Source organism: Oryzias latipes, chromosome 10, assembly GCF_053564925.1.
Source record: "Oryzias latipes strain Hd-rR chromosome 10, Olatipes_Hd-rR_3.1".
Lineage (NCBI taxonomy): Eukaryota > Metazoa > Chordata > Actinopteri > Beloniformes > Adrianichthyidae > Oryzias > Oryzias latipes.
The window spans coordinates 30355713-30377196 of record NC_136246.1 but is presented as its reverse complement, the minus strand read 5'-3'; the positions used below and the strand labels follow the sequence as shown (position 1 = coordinate 30377196).

Here is a 21484-nt window from a genome sequence, read left to right as displayed (position 1 = left end):
TACGGTTTGACTGCTTTCAGAATAAAAGCATTCCATATAATTTTCATTTTTAAAGTAAATCAGGAGAAAATAACAAATGAGAATTTTTTTTTTAAATGAAGGTTGACATGGCAATGTTTTTCAACAACATAAGCAAAACATCTCCCCTTTATAAACAAAGATGAACGTTTTTTCAATTTCAGGAGAGCATAAACTCAACTAAATGTGTGCATCATAATACACACATTTACCCTCTATATTTTTAAAATGTCATTTATTTTGTACAAATAATCTGATGTATTGATAAGAAGTGTATACATTGCCTGAAAACAAATAAACATTGATATTTGAATTGAGCACCCAGGTGAGCAGTTTGAACAATGACTGAACTGTTACCATTCCATGAAAACACTGGTTAATATTTACCTATCACCTTTAAGTTTGCATATTCTGTCCGTGCAATGTTTTTTAAGAGTCTGTGTGTCTGCCTTCATATCAAAATGAGCTCACATTTGTGACTGTCAAGTGACAAGAGGGTCATTTCTTTGTGTAGCAATGGTGCCCTCTCCAGGATGGAACTAACCTCTCATTTAATCACAGATGGAAAAAGGTAGCAGGTGAAAGCAAACAAAGGAAATCGCCCAGCCAGCAAGGCCAAGTGGACCCCATATGTTTTAAATGTGGGCAGAAAATGCGGGCCCCGAATGGGCACTCAGAGGGGCAGCCGCCTGGTGGACAACAGGCAAACACCACCACAGAAACTGGGCCCACATTTTCTGCCCACTATTAAACCAAATATGGCCCAATTGACCTCGCTGGCTGGGGGTGTACAGAGAGAATACAGATTCTCTTTTGCTGTCAGCTGCTAAACATACTGTGACAATATAACTGATCAGTAACACAGTCTACTGAAGGAAAAAGAAAGAAACTGCTGAAAACATTTGAAAATTTACTTTGAAAGACCCTTAGCAGAATGTGAATTTAGTTATGGAAATAGTGTGAAAATGTATGTTTCATTTCAGGCACATATTTGATTTGATTTCAGTTTATTTTATTTTAGTCATATGGGTTTAAAAAACAAAAGTCTCAAGACAGAATAGCTCCATCTGAGGGACCAAGCACTTCTGAAGAAAGAAACTTGAAAATTTAAATTTAAACATTTGTGTCCAATTTTTTTTTAAGTTTCTTTTTTGTTCTTGTTAAAAAAAAGTTTTACATGACTAATAAATAAACAACCCATCTTTTCAAGATCTTATTAGTTGCAAAGAAATTCCAAGTTTTATTTTGAAAAGGCCAGATCGGAAGCGTCATTGCTGGTGCTCCTGACAGAACAAGGCCGTAGTGATTTGGTAGCCGCTGCAGTAGGAGGAAGGACCGCGGTTCTACCCCTTCTATCTTTCAGTTTCGCCTCAAAATTTGTTTGGTTGTTCGACTAGTTAGCGACCAGTGAGTTCTGTATACCTACACGGTGTTTTATGAATACTTAAGCAGTACTATTCAGCAGTGGATAGTGGTACCACCGCCATTTTAATCGCACGTTTTCCCCGACACAACACAAGCGCTAGCACAACAATGGCTCTGAAAAGAATTCACAAGGTAAGGAAGTGGACGACGAGGCCCCGGATTTCGTAGTTTTATTGCGAGTAAAATTTCAACACTACTCGTCAGATATGTAACCATATTCTGAAATATTATAATTTTCGCTGAAGCTGAGTTTCGTGTGCCAATGCAGGCTCTGTGAAGAGCTGGTAACGACAAAAAAGAGAGAACCAAAGCGGCGCCGCTCTTTTAACTGGTGCCGTTAGAAATGGTCCAGCGTAGTAGTAGCCGCTGTCGAAGTTCTGCATAGTCGGATTCATTTGCTTAATGTATATCTTTATAGCTGTCGTGTAGTGTGTTAAGTAGCGCCAGTTGTATTATATTAATGACGCTAGTCGTGTGTCAGCTGTCGATGCTCAATATCAACCCGGTGAATGCTAACACCGATAGCTCTGCCAAACTAGCTAAATGTATGTCTTTGCGGTTAGCCGGACAGTAGCAGATCTGTGTGTCCTGGGGTTTTTCTTTTGTTGTTGCCATAAAATACTATTCAGTTTTTACTTAAACCCTTATAAATGTGCTCCAACATCTTAGCCGGATATGTGAGCTGAATGCGACGTATGTTAGGCTAGCGGCAAGGTTCATTATGGCGATTATCGTTTATTTCGTGAACTACGCTTTGTTTTCCCTCAACCACTTGAGGTCGATATTATTGATGTTATTATTTAGAAATAAGGTAACTACTGTAGAAGGAAGCATGATCTAGCCTTTGAGCTACTATATGTTTGCTTTTATTTTGTTTAATTTTATATATTTATTATTACCGTATTATTCAAAAGTCAGATTTTGAAGTGGCGACAAAGTTATGCCAGTGGTTCTTTTTTAAGGGGGAAATATGAATTTTTGTGCGGTAAAAAACAGAGTTTTGGACAGGAATCCATCATTTTAGCCCGTTTAGATAATGTTAGCATAGTCGTAAACGGGCCTCGCGCCTCGGTCGTCTTTTGATAGTAAGCTGCTAACAACAGCTTTCGTCGTTATTTTCGAGCTGCCCCCTCGATTGAGTTATCAAATGTAAGTTAAGGGTTCGTTTTGTTCCCAGTGTGGTTCTCCCTTTGACGGTCGTCGACGCCTGAAGGCGTCTGACACAAGCGAACACAATGTCCGCCTTCACTTGACATCTTGGTGTTCCCGTCGAACGCGGACTGTTAGCATGTTAAGCTAACGTAGCGTTTCCGACGATCGTGTTTTGCGCCTGGCTGCTGCTGCTGGATGCCTGCGAGGACCGCCGTGGAACAGCTGTCTGTAATTATCAAAACGCCTATCGATGCAGTGTCCAGATGCAGATCGGTCGCTCCGAGCGCAATACCTGCTTATATTTGTTGCATAATAGCGGTCACTGCAATAATCGACGCTTTGCTGCGCTATACTGAGAGTAGTAGCGTTGTTATGTCAGAGGAACGCCGCTTTCCGTGCTCTTAAAATGTGCGTCTGAGCGAGAATGATGCATGTGTTCTGGGTAAATGGACTCCTCTGAAGGCGTTTAGATGTTTTTTTTTGTAGGTATTTATTTCTCTTCGGTCTGTTGCTATTGATTGTTGTATATACAGTGTGGTTTAAACATAATACACATCGTTTTTGTCTGTTCTTTTAGCTCAAGTTGTGAAAAATGAGCACATTTTTCTGCAGAACCTAACCAATTGACTTTCCCTCCCTGTTTTTATTTTATTTATATTTATTTTTTTGGCATCAGGAGTTAAATGATTTGGCACGGGACCCACCAGCCCAGTGTTCTGCAGGACCAGTAGGAGATGACAGTAAGTTGCCATGAAGTCCTAACTTATGTTCATTCCCCATCCGCTAAAAAATAAACTGCTTTAAATTGATAGAATAAAAATGGTATTTTCTGTGATTTTAACATATTATAGCATTTTTCCTCATGAAGGACATGTAGAAACAAAATTAGGATTAAAACTGTGTCTCTGAGTATTTATTTATTCAAATCGTGGTGAAGCAGGAGCAGACAGAAAAATGCTGTTTGAAAAAGTTTGTTACGCACAAACCACAATCAGCAGGGCAAAAGCTCTGTTCTCTGCTCCATTCCGAAGCATCCACTTGCAGACGAATAGATCCATGTACGTCTTTGTTTTTCTCGTCTGAGCTGGCACTTTGCTCGAAACTGTATGTCTCAGAGGTGATTTTCTCTCTACTGCCTCTCTACAGAAACTATATCCTAGAAAATGACAGATTTTTTATTTTGGCTAAACACATTATAATCATAACTAAAAGACCACTGGGAACACTTTTACAGTAGATCAAAAGATGATTGGAATGGGACCTTAATTGAGAGCCTGGTAAAACGGTACATAAAAACAAAGATATATATTTTTTAAATGTTTCAAACTTTTTTGCAGGGGGGGGGGGTGGAAAATGTATTGTAAATATATATTTTCTGGGCCTGGAGGGGATTTTCTAACGTCTGCCTGATGGCAGCAGCATGACATAGTGGGCAGAAGAACAAAAAGATTTGATTCCTTTCTTCATGAACTGCATCGATTAAATCTGCAATTCTCAGTTGTTTCTTTAGCAGGGGATCATTTGAGTGTTTATAACAACTAGTTGAGAAGTAGAAGCAAAACCTGCAATAAAGCAATGACGTAAACTAACCTGTGGGTTGGTTAAATAAAGAATTTTCATTGTATATAAACAAAACATCAATGATTACTAGTATTTTAAAAAAACAGATGTAAAAAAGATAAAGGAAACAAACTTATCTTTTCTATCCAACAGACTGAAGTGTTTTAACCTAAAATTCAGATATGACTGATCAATTATAAATATCATGTTATTGAAATTCTCTTGACAGTTAACCACTTTGTGGTTTTCCACCTTTTTATAGTTTCAAAGCCTTTTTTTTGGTTAAGAATTTGTGTCGTTAAAATATACTTCTTTATTGCCATCTTGTTGTTCAGATTAGAGACAGTCGAGGGATAGGTCATTTTACTTTAAGGAAGTAGTTCATAGGTTTGTTGTGTAAACGCGTTCAAGAAAGGCTGGGGTTTCCTCTTGAGAGAAACATTGTTTCCTGATTCAAATCAAAAACAATGTTTGTTTTTTTCTGTCATACTGGTTTGGATTTAGTGTTCAGACCTCTAAAATTGCGCTCTAAGATCAGGTTCTTTAAAAAAATGCTAAATCTTTACCCTTTTTGTTCTCTTCCTTTGCTTCAGTGAGGTTAAATCTCTCTCACGGAGTATTTTTTTGCATAAGTGATCAGTGTTTAGGCAAGATTCAAGGATCCTTCTATGTAACCATATTTCTGAATTATCTATTTAAAGAAAGACAGGATTCTCCTTCAAAGCTTCTCCTTTAATGATCTGGGAAGGTTAAAAGTAACAATAAGTGAACAATTTATTGTTTTATGCGTTGATAAACATTCATTAACTCAGAGTTTGTGTGTAAATAGTTCTTCTTGAAAAAGATGCATAAGCTCAGTGAACGCGTGTGATGTAAGGGTTTTATCTTATAGTGCTGCTGTTTATAGATTCTTTCATAAATATGAGGCCATTTTAAGATTTCATTTCTAAAATGTCCCTTCGGTTGTCCCTCATAAATGTTTCATTTTTGCTGAGCTGGCATTAAGCAGTAAACATTCCCCCCCCGCTAATGGTAAACCACACAGAAACCAAAACAAAATGTGTTTGAATTTGAAGAAAACCTGTATGTTTTTTCTTTTTTAAAGATGGAAGATAGAACCTCGTTTTTGACCAGGTGACTGTAATGAATTGAAATGCACGATTGTTATGGCATTGACAGAGCTTTCTCCTCATTCCTTCATTCACTTTATGGTAGTTCTGTTCTGCAGATTTTTGATAAACTGCTGATTTAAAACAAAACTGGCTGCTAAAGGCAATCTTCCTGCAGATGATAGTTTGTCTGATGGAAATCTTATTGACTTGTTCTGTCTTTACATGTCACTGTTACTTCATATTTTAAAAATAATTCCATAATTTCTTTCTTGTATTTAACTAAAGAATATGTATTCAAGAATGTGGTTGGCTGTATTTTTCAGAATTGCAGAACAAAACTTAAAGTAGAAAATAATACACATCTACACAATTTTACCATTAAATGTAATTCTTCAGATAGAAAAACCGAAAGGCCATTATTTTGAAAAACAGCATGAGTCTAGGTGTTGTGACGATAAACACAATCCTGGGTGGAGCATGAAGGACTGTCTTCTTCTCACCTGAGCAGGTTGTTGGTTTGTAACTCCATGCGTTAGACAATGTAAACATAGTTTGAAGCCCTCAGTGTGTGTGTTTTCACTGACATACATTATTTCATATTGTTCGCTTATGTGCTACATCCACTTTTAGCAGTTTTTAACTTTGAACAGCCCACAGGGTCAAATTTGGCTGTTTTTGTTTTTTTTATTTCTTTTTTTTTTTTAAATTTTATTTCATGTTCTTATTTTTAATGTTTTGGCTGGTGTTTACTACCACTGCCAAAAAATGAAAAAACCAAAAAAAAAAAGTTGTCAAATTAACTTTAAAAAGTCCAGAAGAAAATAGTTCTTGGATCTTCCAAGTTAAATCAAATTATTGCATTTGAACCTAGAAAAATCTGTGTCTATATCATATTATATATTCTATTGTACTTCTGTTTTTTTATATATCGCAACCTGGCTGTAAAGTTGTACATTAACATTTTTTTTAGCCCTGAAAAAAAAAGAGAGTTCATGATTATCGTTGCTGCAAAACGACTTCAGATTCAATTCAGTTTTATTTGTATAGCCCAAATTCCCAACAATAGTCGTCTCGATGGGCTTCGTACCGGTAATTGTAAGGTAAACATACAATCAAAAAGGATCATAAATGCATAAAATTCAATAAGATAATACTAAACTCTAACTAAACAGACTAAACTGGACATCCCTGCCCTTAGACCCCCCCTTCGCGGTAAGGAAAAACTCCTAAAAATACGGATTCCAGAAAAAACAAAGAAACCTCAGGGGTGTCCACATGAAGGAGGGATCCTCCCCCAGGACGGACAGGCGATTTACCAGAACTCAGAGAACTATCTATTAACTTATCTAACCCTACAACTACATATTTAAAGTCCAGCAAATGTCCAGTTGGGGGACGGCTGGAGGGGCGAGACGAGCCGGAGACGGGATCCACAGCCAGGTGTTGGAGCAGTAGTAGAGGCGAGCCAGAGACGAGGTACACGGTCAGGTACAGGAGCACGGATGAGCCAACTGGAATCTGGAAGCACTCCCACTCCCCAGGAGGAGATAAAATGCATCAGGACTTCCTCCTGCAGAAGTAGGCCAGAACACAGATCAGTTGGACTCTGGCATGGACCCGGTCTGATGTGTTCAGCAGTGAATCATAATTGAACTTTTCTCCTTAAATCAGAACTCAATGCACAGAATCTGATGGGTTTTTTATCCAACCATATCTCTTCAAAGGGATAATGGGTTTGGGGTTAGACGCATAGTGTTCCCTCGCTATATCACAGTTCATCTTTTGCGGTTTAGCAGATTTTTTTAGTGCAATTTTGAACGCTTTTTTTATTCTTTGCAGTCCTGATTGGCTGTAAAGCATTGTCAAACCCCTCCCTGCTGTGTCTGCTTTATAGAATCTGTTTGATTTGACACATTTACATAAATCTTTGAGAGGAAATCTTTATTTTTTTAAATTCTTTTTAATTGACTCATTTTTCTACAAATGTTTGAATTTTGAGACTTTAAACAAAACTGTAACCAGCAACCCCCGATGATGAAACTGGCGTTTAAAAGCCAAAACATTATCGATTCATATATTCTAACAATTGCCTTCCAGCAGGTTTTAACTCTGAGTTAACCTGAACTTGTGCCTTGCTCAGGGGGAACCACAGGGCTAGAGCAAATGCTGCTGCACACATCTGTCTCATCCTGGTTTAATCCTGTTGTTACTGGGACTCAAACCAGCTACCCTCCAGCCGTCGATAGGTGTTTCTAAGCCTCCGCTGCCCTTTATTCCAAGAGCCGTTGAGCGTTCACATGACCGGTTTTATATAGATATGAGTGACGGGTCAAAGTGGACAAACAAAACCTTATTTTCAGACAAACACATTTCCCACTTTATAAAACAATCATGCAAATAACAAACCCAACCAGCTGCAGAGGTTCACATAAACACGCTGAGGATTAGCGACACTGACGCTGCCTGATAGTTTTTGGGGCTGCAACACCTGGGTTCCTCCAGGGATCAACATATTGAATATGAATATTGGTGGATTTTGTAGCAGTATCTGATGGTTGTGTTTGTTTAAGAATTTTTAAAAGCAAAAAAAACTGAGAAGAAACCCAAAACTTGTATACAAAAGTAGATAACTGTATTTATTACCTTAATCCAACTTTTACCTTTAGTGAATGTTTGTAGTCTTATGGTATTTATGTTTGATGCTTTGGTGCAACCAAATCAGAGAGACGGATCACGAGGATGATGGATGATGAGATCAGTTATTTGCTTCTTTATATTGTTATATGAGTAAAGACTATATTCCTCTCCTTCCAAACCTCCATCTCTCTAGATGTTCCTCCATCTGCTTCCTGCTTTCACTACAGACCACAATGTCATCTGCAAATATCGTGATTCAAAAAGACGACTGTGTAACTTAATAGTCAGTCTGTCCATCACCACAGAAGCAAGGAGATCAAAGCTGATCTTTGATGCAGTCCCACCTCCACCTTAAACTGCTCCTTTGCTACAGCACGTCTCACCGTCTTCCAGCTCTCATTCCAGCAAAGTCCTCTCTCCCAATCTTCTGTGCTACTGTGTCCAGACTTCCTATTACAAACCACAGCTCCTTTCTTTGTATCCTGTCAGACTTTCTGTAGATCTACAAAGACACAACGTAGCCCCCGCTGACCCTCTCTGTTCTTCCCCAGCACCATCCTAAGCAAAAATTGCTTCTGTGAAGCTCTTTCTTGGAATGAAACTGTTACTCCTAAATGTTCATTTCTGACCTCAGCCTATCAGCTTTATTTTTCTGTAGTTTCAACAACTCTGAATATCTCCCTTCTTAGAAATGGTCACCAGAACTCTTCTTCTCCATTCCTTTAGCAACATTTCACTCTAAGATCTTGTTTAACAGTCCAGCTCTACAACCATCACTGCTATACCAGCAGAGGTAAGCTTTCAGGACCAACTATCTGCTGGGCTTATGCAAAATGTTTCTAATGCGAGCACGTTGCATTTACATTTTTGCTGCTCTGGTTTTCTGCTCCGCGTCACGTTTATCTCCACAGTTGACTTTGTGTTGAAGTTCACTGCATACTTTGAAAAGCTGGTTCTCCAGGGTTTCGCTGCTGTGTGTGGACGGCAGACGTAACATGCAGGTACAAGGATGTGGAGTTAACACCACAGTCGTACTCAGGGCAAGATCATTTCAAAAACAAACTCTGGACTAAAAGTAAAAATGTTTGATGCTGTAAATCCCGTTTTAAAGAATCTATTGGTATAATTATGCAGAAAACAAGTATTGAGTCAATAACAAAAGTTTACCTCAATACTTAATAATGTAATCTTGGTTTCAATGACAGGTAGGACGTTTCCTGTAGATCTTCTGTAGATCTTGTACAAGAAATAAAGAATGTTTGTGTAGGAAGTAGCTTTAGTCAGAAGTTTTATTTAATCCGTCTGCTTTTCTCTGACACAAACATTGACCATTGATTAAAAATTTTTTTTTTCCCCTTTAGTTTTTTTTACTCAAGTTCTAGAATGAAGTCACTGCTACTGAATAGTGTTCACCTTTTGTTTGCAGGAGTTATATTCCAAAACAAACCTGCGACAGACCAGATCTAAAAATTATCTCTATTTTTTACAATAATCATGGATGTTTTAAGGCTTTAATAACCCTCACTATACATTTTATATACTTTTCTCAAACACATGGACATTTTCACACTTTTCGCTCTCTCTCTCTGAAAGTTCAAACACTCCCAGTATTATAGAATGAAAAGGAAGATCTGCTCATGATTGAAAGTTCATGTAGATTTGCCAAACTCAAAGCATTCTGTACAGGAGACACGGCACAGAGGTAATCGATTGACAATGATCTTTCAGCATATCAGGATGCAGAACACAATGTGTCATTTAAGAGGATGGGGAATAAAACTGCGAGACTGCAAAAGTTGAACTCTGATAAAGTGAAGTACCACTGTATTTATTTTATAACGTATAGAAGTGAACAATGAGGCATGTGCACTAATGTTAGTTAGCCACAACATGTCAGTCTGGTCCATTTATCAAGAGCCTTCATGGCTGTAATGCTTTGTTGGAACTCCCACCTGCTGAGCACCTCTAGTTACTAAGAGTTAAACTCCATCATACTGTCTGCTCTGTTTTCAGTTCTCTAGCTCTGAGTCTGTGTTGATGTGATGTGTTGATTAGCTGACAGCAGGTTCTGATATTACATAAACTTGATTCAAAAAGGGCATGGACAGAGGTGTAGCTACTGCTGGGGTCAGAGTTTTTGGGTTGGGTTTTTGTAAATCTTTTGAGCTCTTCAGTTACAGTTTCAGTTGTTTGCAAGACCCAAGTTGCTGGATTTGCTTTTAGCAACGTCACAAATTTCTATTTCTGTTTTTATGGCTTGACCTGAGAAACCAAGTCACCTCCAGCCTCAAACTGTTGTCATGCAGAAACGTTAAAGCCCAAACGCGCTTCATTCTACTCATTGTAACCTTCACGGGTTGTGTCATAAATTTACGAGAGAGAGATCAGCAGAGAGAACAGTTTAGGTAGCTGCCATTGACTGTATAAGAGAGCTGGACTGAGTGGGCGAGTCTGATGTCACCCATAGAAAATGGCCTACTTCTGGCTCCAACCACATGAAGTCAATTCATTTGTTTTAGTTGGTCTAAGTTGATGTTTCTATGGCAACCACTCTTTTTTTTTTTTTTTTTTTTTTTTCGAACCACACTCTTGCCTCAGTAGTGAGCTTGTTGAAAGTCCACAGCGTTACCACTTGAAAGCAGGCTACACGACTTAAAGCGTAAAACAATGAGCTTAGCTGTTGGCATGAATCGCCAAATCAGCTTTCACTGAGTCGCACGGGTAGTTTGGCAGAGTTTTTACGCCGGATGCCCTTCCTGACTCAACCCTGTATTTTATCCGGGTTGGGGACCCCACAGGGAGACCCAGACTTGTGCCCCCTTGTAGCTTCATAGTTGGGCAGTAGTGTGAAGGGTCTTGCCCCCTGGGAAATGAACCCTGATATCCCATCTGCCAGTCCCAAAGGCAGCCAACGGAGCCATCCAGCCACTACACATACTCAAGCGTAGTCTGAATCCTAACGTTTGAATCTTCATGTTTCTTTGAACACAACTTTGATAAACTGTTCTTCTAACATGGTGAGTAGACACTAAAGGAATTCCTCTTTTCATAAGTAGGAAAGTTTTAAAAGTAACATATCCGTGAGGAGTCACAGCTCTGATGTTGGCACACCAACAGCTGACACGATTATTATAAAGAATGATCTTTTTCTGTCTAAACTTAAGCAGCTCTTCGAGGTTTAGACCACGTTTTTCCACTTTGATAATAATCAACCTCATGGTTAACCTCTGAATTTACCAGCAGCTGGCCTTTACTTGGAAAGGATTCAATTCCCCTGAGTGTCGCCACACCTGCTCTTTTCATAGACAGAGGCACAGCTCGGCAAAATATGAAGATAATAAAAGCGTTCTAAAGCCAAACACCTTTCTGGTTTTGGTCATTTAAATACTTTTTCCATGTTTCTGTGCTCCATCCTGATTGTCAGGCCCATTTTAAAAATCAAGAAGTGCACTAAGTGGAAAGGTCTGTGGTAAAGATGTCTCTATGCGTGACATTTCCTGCCATCCAGCGTCGGACTAATCACACGACAATGAAGTGCGGCTGCTTGTCATGCCATAAATAATTGCTGTGGTGTTTTGTAATTTTTTCATCTGGCAGTTTGTTTTCATGGCTCAGCAGGAGGCTGTGACGTGTTGAAGTAGTTCCACCAGAATTATTGTGGATTTCTTTTCTTTTTTAAAAATCCTGCTTTGTTTTCTGTTCTAACCTCACCTATTTACAGCCTTAAACCCATAGATACTTTCAAAATAGTTAAAATTATGAAAGGGTTGAAAACATCACATGATCAAATGTTTGGATTTATCTTGTTTTTGAAGGGATTCTGTTTTTTGTTTTTGTTTTTCGAACATTTGTCGGTTTTTGATGTTAAAATACGTTTACTTTGAATCACTATAAGAAAATGGATTCACTTTTATTCCTACGGCACCTTAACAGGAACATACATTAATATTCAAAGAATTTAAAACAACAACTAAAAGTAAAATAAAAGTAAAAGCAAAAACAAAATAAACCACCAGCTGAGCAGAGTCTCATGCTGGGACCAAAACGTGGATGTAAAGACATTTTTTTAACACTGCCTCACTGTCGCTGCGAAAAGCTTTTTATAACCCCAAAGTATTGATTTAGCAATCTATATTTATGAACTATAACTTTGAGTCGTAAACAAACAATATGCGTCTGAATGATTGTTTGTATTAAAATCCCCTTGAGGAAGGAATTTGATAGTAATCTGCAGCCATAATTATTGATTAGGTAGAATTTTTGGCAGAAATATTTTTGAGATTCACCTACTGAAAGAGTTTCTACAGAAACCCGCAGTTAAATCATATTTTTTCGGTTGTTTTTCCTGTTCTTCCTGTTTTCTGACCAATTTCTCTTGTTTTGTTTTTTAGTGTTTCACTGGCAAGCCACAATAATGGGACCTGTAAGTAGTCACATGACCGTTTTTATGATGAATGCTTTGGTTTTGCAAGTGTAACTTTACAAGAATTCAGTTTGATCACTTTCAGGAAATGTTATTGTCTTTTTGTAGCATTGGGTTGTTTATCATCACTTGTGTTGAGCCAATTCACAAATCTGCCCACGATTCTGATCTTTTGTTTGTCTTTTTACTAGATGTATGAAAGTAAAAAATCACCATACCTTTTATTTAGAACAGGAGATCAGAATCAACAAAACACATCAGACGTGCTTCACAAACTGACCTTTTGATCTTAATTATGTATATAAATGAAGCAAACCGATTGTGCTATTATCACTGTAGGTAAATAAAATAAAATTATCAAATAACCCCCCAAAAAATTGCCACACTTGAATAATACTTTACAGATGCGTTCTGGTGCTAGCACACAGTCATGACATTTTTATAATCACCCTAAATGTATGATATTTTTTATTCAAAATATTTTGAATAAATATTTGAATAACTATTTTTAAGCCAAATCGTTTTTCAACACTCATTTCAGTAAGCTGAACTACAGTCACTTTTTTTTTCCCATCTACAAGAAAACACTTCCTGTCCTTTCTCGACCGTAGGGCGCACTGGGTTATAAGGCACGGTCTCAGTTATGGGGGGATTTTGCGGTATTTGACACATTCAAAAGGCACACCGGGTTTTAAGGCGCCGGCACGTTAACACATACCGGTAAAACATGCATGCTGGTGTGTGTTTTAAAAAGCCAGCTGAAGCAAAACTGAGTTGGTTGTGATTTATTTTTCATTTTTTCAGTCCTCAATTGGCATCCAAAAATCCATCAAAGTCCTCGTCTTCTGTATCTGAAATGAACAGCCTGGCTAAATTTCGAAAAAACCCGCCAGGTTGCCTTTCGTCATCGTCAGAGTCCGTCTCGTTGCCGTGCGGCTCCTCATCAATGACGCCGGCTTTTCTGCACTTTGAAGGCTGTGCAAGCAGACACGTTAGCCCAAGCTTCTACAATCCATTCACAGATTTTGGCGTAACTCGCCCGGCGCTGCCTCCCACAACAATAACAGCCGACTTTTCCTGCCCCGTTGTGCGTATCCTACTGCGCTGCCGTTCTTCTCGACATTGTGACTCACCTGGATGTCGGTTGTCAGCAGCTCCTCGTCCATGTTTTTGATGTGGCTGGGCTGGAGGTGTTTGTCTGCGATCTTCTCTCTGCAGTATGAGCAGAAGATGGGCAGCTTTTCATTGTAATCCGCTGGAAGTCGCTGCGGCACCATAATCCTCGCCCGGATGGAAAGATGACGTTGTTTAATAAAACTAAAGCAAAAGCTTCCTCTGTAAGCGTTACTGCCCTCAGTGGAATGGTGACTATAGAGAAGCTTCTCCAAGCTGATCACTGATCATTGATCCAGCACTCGAGTTGCCTTTTTTCCGCGGCAACTCTTCTTGACTGTCGGAGTTCGTTTTCCAGCTTCCTCCACTTGTGAACCATGGATTCATTCGTCTTGAAATCTCTGCAGCTGCTTCCATGTTCCTCCATGTGGCTGATAGTTTAAACTGCTTCAGCCTTGTTTTAAACAATGTTGTTGTGTTGTTCACGCCCGCACTCCCCTCCCCCGTTCCCATGCCCTCTTCTTCTACACACCACAACAACACATGCGGCCCCTACAGTTTGGAAAAAAACAAGACTTTTAAGTGCGCCTTTTTTGTCGTGAAAATACGGTAATAGTTTTATTTTGAAAATTAGACCCTTCACTAAAACTTTACTTTAAAGATTGATTTACCGGCAGTGACGGTAGCGCATTCGGTTATTCATTTATATACTTAAAATCCAACATTATTCAGCATTTTGAAGCAATAGTTTCAGTGCCTGAAGTTTATTTTTAACTATACGCTACTATATTCATAAAGCTCGTGAATCAGCTATCTCAGCCGTCGCCATTATTTAGAATTAAATTTTCAGGAACATATTGCAAATATCAGAGGATTCAAAAACTTGTTGCAGCCCTCTAGCAACAGGTTTGATCTTTGTTGTTGTTTGTTTTTTTGTGCATGAATGTGTTTGTCGCAGTTAATCAAACGGGGCTGTTGTTGTCTCCCCCCTCCCCTCCATTAGAATGACAGTCCTTACCAGAGCGGGGTTTTCTTCTTGACCATTCACTTCCCCACAGACTACCCTTTCAAACCGCCAAAGGTAAGCCAGGAAACACACACGGGCATGATGGGTAATCGAGTATGGATCCACGCAGAGCATTCGCCCTGTGAAGCTGGTCTCAGCTCTAACCCCCTACAGCTTGTTGTTCCCCCGCCTTTTCACTCTCTTCTCTCTTTTCAGGTCGCGTTCACCACAAGAATCTACCACCCAAATATCAACAGCAATGGCAGCATCTGTCTTGACATCCTGCGATCACAGTGGTCTCCAGCTCTCACCATCTCCAAAGGTGAGTCACAATCCAACGGAGCTGCGTTTCCTGCGTGGCCTGCAGAGACTTCACATCTGTCTGCGCTGTGTTGCAGTTCTTCTGTCTATCTGCTCCCTGCTGTGTGACCCGAACCCGGACGACCCCTTAGTACCCGAGATCGCCCGCATCTACAAGACTGACAGGGAAAAGTACGTGGCTGAGTTTGCGTTTTCCTGTGAAGGTTTTTACTTTGATCTTCGATCTTGAAAAAGATGACTTCTGTTCTCTGACTGTGCTAAATGAACACAATGTTTTACTTGATTTTCTGAAGGTTTTCAAGCAGTAAAAATTTGCGATCATAAAAAGACGCAACATTCTTGATGGCAGCTATACGTAATGGCCTCACGCGAAATGAGTGTCAGGTTGTGCAAAGTGTTTAAAATATTTTCCTAAAACTAATTTAATCTTTGTGAGATTCTCGCATAATCCACCGAACTACCAGAAAAATAAATTGTCCACTAAACATTTTTTAGATTCACCAAAAGCTAAAATTGCCAGAGCTCCGCCCCTTTACATTTGTTATCATTGAAAGACCCCAAATGTCTTCTGTAGACACTAAAATGAAATTCAGTAGTATGCTGCAGTTGGGAGATATTCGGGTTTAAAAATATTCTCCACAGATAACACATTTTACGACTGAGTTTTAGGGCCACATTGAGAAAAAACTCTGGAGGATAATGTTTTTTTTGTTCCTCACAGGAGAAAATGTCAAAATGGCGAGATTAGCGTAAAGTCGAAATAGATTTAACCCGCTTCAGCAAAGTCTTCTATTTATCTGAGCCGTGCTTGAAGGCCCGTTCACACCGGGACGAATTTAACGCCTCGTGACTAAACAAAGGGCACCAATGTGAGTGTGCACACCGACGCGAAAAAAACGCCATGCGTCAAAGCGTAAAAAAAAACCAAACGGGTTCGTTTTTTTTTTTTTGGACGCCTCGCATCGAAATCTATTCGACCAATGAGAATGGCGCTATTGCACACGTGTCTGGAGCTTCTGAAGTTACAGTAAAACACAACTTCGGGGCGCTCAAACACAAAACTGCCTTGCTGAGCACACATACCAGCGAAGAAGATAGACGCCAAGTAGCGTCTACACTGCCGCGAAGAAATAATGACGGAAATTCTAAAATATCCCCGAACCAAGCACCAGTTGGAGCTACTGGTGCTGGAAATATTCATGTTTTCTTTGTATTATTCTGACAAGCGCGTAAATACTTGCTCTCTTCTTCTGAGTGAAAAGCGACTTTAAGAAGCGTAAAGTTGCGCAGCGCCACCTTGTGTACAGGAGTATTTCTGTTTACATTAAGCGCCATCTAATGTCAGGGAATGAAATTGCATGTTCGCTCGGCTCATCGTCAGCAAAAATCGCCTGGGTGTGAACACAAAAAACGTGGCGAAAAACGCTGGTGAATAACGCCTGGCGAATATTCGTCCTGGTGTGTACGGGCCTTTAAGATAAAGGATGTGGAGCGTTTTGTGAAGCTTTGTTTCCAGGTAGGTTTCAAAAACGAAGAAATTCTGAACCTTTTGGCGACTCAAAACCAAATTCTTGTCAGTGTAGCCGACTTTACGGCTTTACGGAGTTTCACGTGTAAAATAAGGAGCTCAGAGACGCGTTTGGGTGAAGAGGACCGCTACTTTAATTTCCCAGAGATCCATTTGTCTCATTACGTCATGAACCTGTCATCCGAACATCAATGTGTAAACCGTTACATACGCCCCCTCCTGCAGATGAAACGTCCCGTTTCAACATAAAACAAAGAAGAAAACAGTCTTTTATATTAGCACTAGAACGTTGAAAATACCAGAAAGTGCTCCTCATCCTCAGACAGAAGCATCACACAGACGTAGAGATCTGGTCTTTGGTGGAGGAAGAAAGGATTGAAGTAAACATCTGCAGGGAGACCGATGTCTTCATCAATGAGCTGCAGAGATCCTGCAAACAGTCCATCAATAAATAAAACATTCATAAATCAAACAAAGGAGCTTCCAAACATTTATAATGTTATCAATAAACATTCAGCTCACCTGTTCAACTGAGTTTAGTCTGTCTGCTGCTGCATGGCGTTCTCTTTATGCTCACTTCCACGTTAATCTTATAAATGTACAACTTTAAATCTTGAAGTTTTACTTCTTTTCTTTCTTTTCTAAAACGTACAAATTTACATTGCTGGTACTCAGGAGAATAAGGGACGAGTTTATTGTTGAACAGAAATAAAAAGTAAATAAATAAAAACGACACCGACTGGAAAGTGGACGCTAAAGTTTCCCTCTAGCGATAAACGGTGAAAAGTGACATTTTTCGGTTCTAAATCGACACTTTTAGGACAGAATGACTAAACAGATGTGTGTACCAGACCCTGCTGTTTCATAAACTTACACACAAAAAATAACTTTGAGCCCATGAAAAATGCTTTGAATGATTATAATTTAGGCCACATTGCAGCAGCTCTGGCTGTGGCTCAGAACTGATTTGATGCTCACACTATTCTACTCCTGAACTTTATGATACTTACAGTGGGAAGAGAGTTTGGGCACCCCTGATCATGTTCCAGATTTTCCTTCATAAATCATTGGTTGTTTGGATCATCAATTTCAGTTAAATATATCATCTAGCAGATGAACACTGTGATATTTGAGAAGTGAAATGAAGTTTATTGGATTTAAAGATGCATGTGCAATAAATACTTAAACAAAAATAGCCAGGTGCTTAAATTGGGGCATCCCAACAGGAACATGCCATCAATATTTAGTATTTCCTCCTTTGGCAGAAATGACGGCCTCCAATCGCTTCCTATAGCCTCCAATAAGGGCCTGGATTCTGGTTGAAGGTATTTTGGACCATTCCTCTTTACGAAACATCTCTGGCCACACAGCCCCAAAGCATGATGGAACCGCCACCAAATTGTACTGTGGGTAGTAACCGCCCCTCGTTATGTCCACATAACTCCATTTTAGTTTCATCCGTCCACAGCACCTTATTCCAAAATGAAGCTGGCTTATCCAAATGTGCTTCAGCAGACCTCAAGCGACTCTGTTTGTGGCATGTGCGCAGAAAAGACTTACTCTTCCATACAGCACCTCCTTGTGCAAAGTGCGCTGAATGGTTGAATGATGCACAGTGACACCATCTGCAGCCAGATCACGTTGTAGGTCTTTGGAGCTGCTCTGTGGGTGGACTTTGGTTGTTCTCACCATCTCTGCCTATCTGAGATTTTTCTGGGCCGGCCACTCCGGGCCTTTGCTTGAACTGTGCCTGTGGTCTTCCATTTTCTCACTATATTCCTCACAGTGGAAAGTGACAGCTGAAATCTCTTAGCAAGCTTTTTGGATCCTTCACCTAAACTATGATGTTGAACAATCTTTGTTTTCAGGTGATCTGACAGCTGTTTTGAGGTTCCCATGTTGACACTCTTCAGAAAAGATGCAAAGAGGAGAAAAACTTGCTCTTGGCCACCTTAAATACCTCTTCACATGTGTATGTAGGTCAAGGGTCAATGAGCTTATAAAACAAATTTTGTGTTCCAATAATTATTGCTAAAAGTTGTCAAATCAATAAAACAGGGATGCCCAAATTTAAGCACCTGCATATTTTTGTTTAAGTATTTATTGCACATGCATCTTTAAATCCAATAAACTTAATTTCACTTCTCAAATATCACAGTGTTCATCTGCTATATGATATATTTAACTGAAATTGATGATCCAAACAACCAATGATTTATGAAGGAAAATCTGGAACATGATCAGGGGTGCCAAAACTCTCTCATAGCACTGGATTATGCTCATTGGGTCAATAATAAAAAAGGTTCCCTGATTTTATTTCTTGTTTTATTTTTAACCTCTCTGGCTGGTACAACAAGCCTTAAACTCTGTCAGAAAGAGAAGACAAATGCGGAGAACACATTTGGGACTTTAGGTTTCATTTTAAATACCAACATTCAAATCCAGCCTTGGAGGATCTTAACATACGTGTGGGGAATGCAGCAATGTGTCATCATGTCGTCGTCGCCCCCCCCGCGCCTGGACGGGGCGGATCGGGGAGCTTGAGCAATGCGCTCCTGGACCTCATCAATTCAAACCGAGCAGCTTTGGTTTGATTGACAGCAATTTAAAAGGAGTAACTCTATCACTTTGGCTACATTTGTTCTCTTTTACACACACGTGTCAAAAACTTGATTTTTATTGGAGGGGAACTTAAAATAACCTCTCACCTATTTTAACTCAGACCGTTTATGCAGTCGACATAAACGGTGTGCGGCTGTTCTGACTCAGAGAAAAGCATCTCTTTTTTAATCAGCTTTCCTTTACGACAGAATCAGCTGATTTACAATCAATATGTAAACACTTCTATCAGCGCAATGCTTCAGAATCTGCTGGAACTCCATTAATGGTTGAAGAGTTATGGAAGTCAAAAGAATGTAAACACTGGATCTAAAGCTCTGACGTTAAAATGGTTCAGGCTTTACCCATCATGCCTCTTGAGTGTTTTTAGCTCCATCCTGATTGGGGTTTTTAAGGCTTTGACATCGTGGTTCATGTTTGTACCGTTCAGTTCTTTTTCATCGCCGTCATCGGTAGATCAGCCAAGGAGGAGCAAAAACTAAAGTTTGTGGATAAAGTTTCCTGCTTGTTTTTTTTTTTAAATGCTTTTTGTTTTATTCTTTCTGCCGTCTTTGATATCTTGCTTCTTTTTCTTTTATTATATTCTAACTTTAGTAAGTGAAACCTCTAATGAACCTCCCCCCTCCCCCTCCTTCTGTGTCTCCACAGGTACAACAAAATAGCTCGGGAATGGACACAAAAGTATGCAATGTAGTGCTGCGGTAGAAGCATTGCCAACCACCTCTACGACATACGGCTAGGGGAGCTTCAGATGTAAAGAGAAAACAAACACAAAACCGTACAAACAAAAGAAAAGTTTAAAACTTGTTGGTTTCCATTGGAGTGCTTTCTTTGAGCCACGCCCGCCCCCTTCATCAGAGTTCCCTCTAAACCCCCCACCCCACCCCACCCACCCCCAATAGTTCCCCATCCGTTTGACTGTCTTCCCCGCCTCTCAGCTCACCTGCTCCCCCACCCCTCCCTGAAGTGTACGTATCGAATACCAAACATGAGATAAAACAAAAATACGCAACAGCTGAAAACACGTCCTGACTTTTGAATTCAGTTCAGCTTTGTCACTATGTAGGTTGAGCAGCGTTTCCAGTTATTCTTCCTCCCTCTTCATCCTCACCCACCATCACTAAAAGCATTCCTTTGGCCACATGTCAGCTTATGTGGGGACCTTTTTTTTTCTTTTTTTTTTTTACATTTTTTATTTCCTGTCTTGTTTTCCAAGAAAAAGGTGGGGGGGGGGGAGACATTAGATGGAGGGATTTTTACACCGCACCCTTTCTTGTTTCTGCTGTCATGATAATCTCCATCCGTAGAGGTGATGATTCAAGAAAGCAGTTTTAGCGCGTGAGTCAAAGGGCACTCTGTATTTTATAATAAAAAAAGGAAAAAGACAAACAAACCAGAAGTCATTGTGGGTGGTGTCAGATGATAAAATGCACATAGCCTGTTCTGCTCTTCTGTTGGATTCTATGAAAGGACTTGAATTTATCTTCACCCCCCCTCTCCCCCATCGTCATACTATATCATCTCACCCAAGTGGACCCCCTTATGCACACATGCGCACACACAAATGCATGAACAGCTGTAACCCCATGTCATCAGCACCATCTTTTCTTTCTTCTTAAGGTGAAGACCAGGTATTTAAGCAAATATTTTTTTTCTTAGTTTAACCTGTGTTTTTATTTCCTTACCCCGTAACTCTCTAGTTTGCTTATTTCTTTTCCGTTGGTTCTTTTTATTTTTTATTTTTCTCTTTTTGCGAAATCTCAAATTTAGCGGCTAACATCTTAAATGGCTATGGGACTGGCTTGGGCTCTGGGTGCGAGGAGAAACACACTCTTCTTGCACAAAAACCTCTGTATATTGAATTACCTGAGAGGCTCGTTGAGCTTTGTGTGTTGATTAAACTGTGTAAAAAAAAAAAAAAAAAACGTGCCCTTGTGCTGATTCATTGTTGGCCAGGATTTACAGAAGGCGGCAGCGCAAAGATCAAAGCAATATCGCACACGCGCTTAAACATCTTCGGAAGGCTGATCCCATCCAGACATTAATTACCCTGTGCTAAAAAATACATGAGCATCATGTTACTGTTTGTCATGAATAAAAGACTTTCATGGAATTTTAGTTTCTCAACATGAATGAATTATTGGGAATTTTTTCTTCTCAGTGGGAAAACAGGTTTTAGTGAAACTAGTAACTGAAGTTTATAAATATGTTAAGAAATTAAGGAATAATAAAATAAATTAATAAATTGGCCTGTCTGAATGGAAATGTTACTGCCCTCTGCTGGTTTTTAAAAGTAGTTGTTGGTACATAATAACTTCCACTTTCTATTAAGCTTGTTGAACATAGAAGCTGCTATTAAAATATACAATGGTGCTAAGGGGATGATTTGTTTACAAACATATCCGGAAACTGAGACCCAACAAAATAAATGATCACGGTGACGTCTGGAAATGGGTTTATTTCATGGTCAAAATATATTCACTAAAAATGGTCTATTATGTAAATTTAAAGATTAAGATTTGTTTACAATAAACAAAGCAAACTAATCCGGAAGTGTTATGTCTCTCGGG

The 21484-nt window shown here is 39.5% G+C and overlaps 1 protein-coding gene and 1 long non-coding RNA gene across 6 annotated transcripts; one reads left to right on the top strand and one right to left on the bottom strand.

Annotated features, from left to right (window-relative positions):
* The first annotated feature begins 1269 nt into the window (after nt 1-1269).
* ube2d2 (ubiquitin-conjugating enzyme E2D 2 (UBC4/5 homolog, yeast)) lies at nt 1270-20839 on the top strand. 5 transcript variants are annotated; one of them, XM_004073569.4, is made up of 7 exons: nt 1270-1575; nt 3272-3335; nt 12296-12327; nt 14444-14521; nt 14663-14768; nt 14845-14938; nt 19563-20839. In XM_004073569.4, the coding sequence occupies exons 1-7, from the start codon at nt 1552-1554 to the stop codon at nt 19606-19608; spliced, it is 444 nt and encodes a 147-aa protein (XP_004073617.1). In that variant the 5' UTR covers nt 1270-1551; the 3' UTR covers nt 19609-20839. The 5 variants fall into 5 exon arrangements, with proteins under 5 accessions (XP_004073617.1, XP_078810497.1, XP_078810494.1 ...); XM_078954371.1 differs by lacking the exon at nt 1270-1575 and adding an exon at nt 1783-1988; XM_078954368.1 differs by lacking the exon at nt 1270-1575 and adding an exon at nt 2025-2254.
* On the bottom strand, nt 16406-16720 carry LOC110015780 (uncharacterized). The gene is made up of 2 exons (XR_002291044.3): nt 16595-16720; nt 16406-16514 (listed from the first exon to the last, which is right to left on the bottom strand). It is a non-coding gene; the product is annotated as an uncharacterized LOC110015780 (long non-coding RNA).
* Nucleotides 20840-21484: the final 645 nt, after the last annotated feature.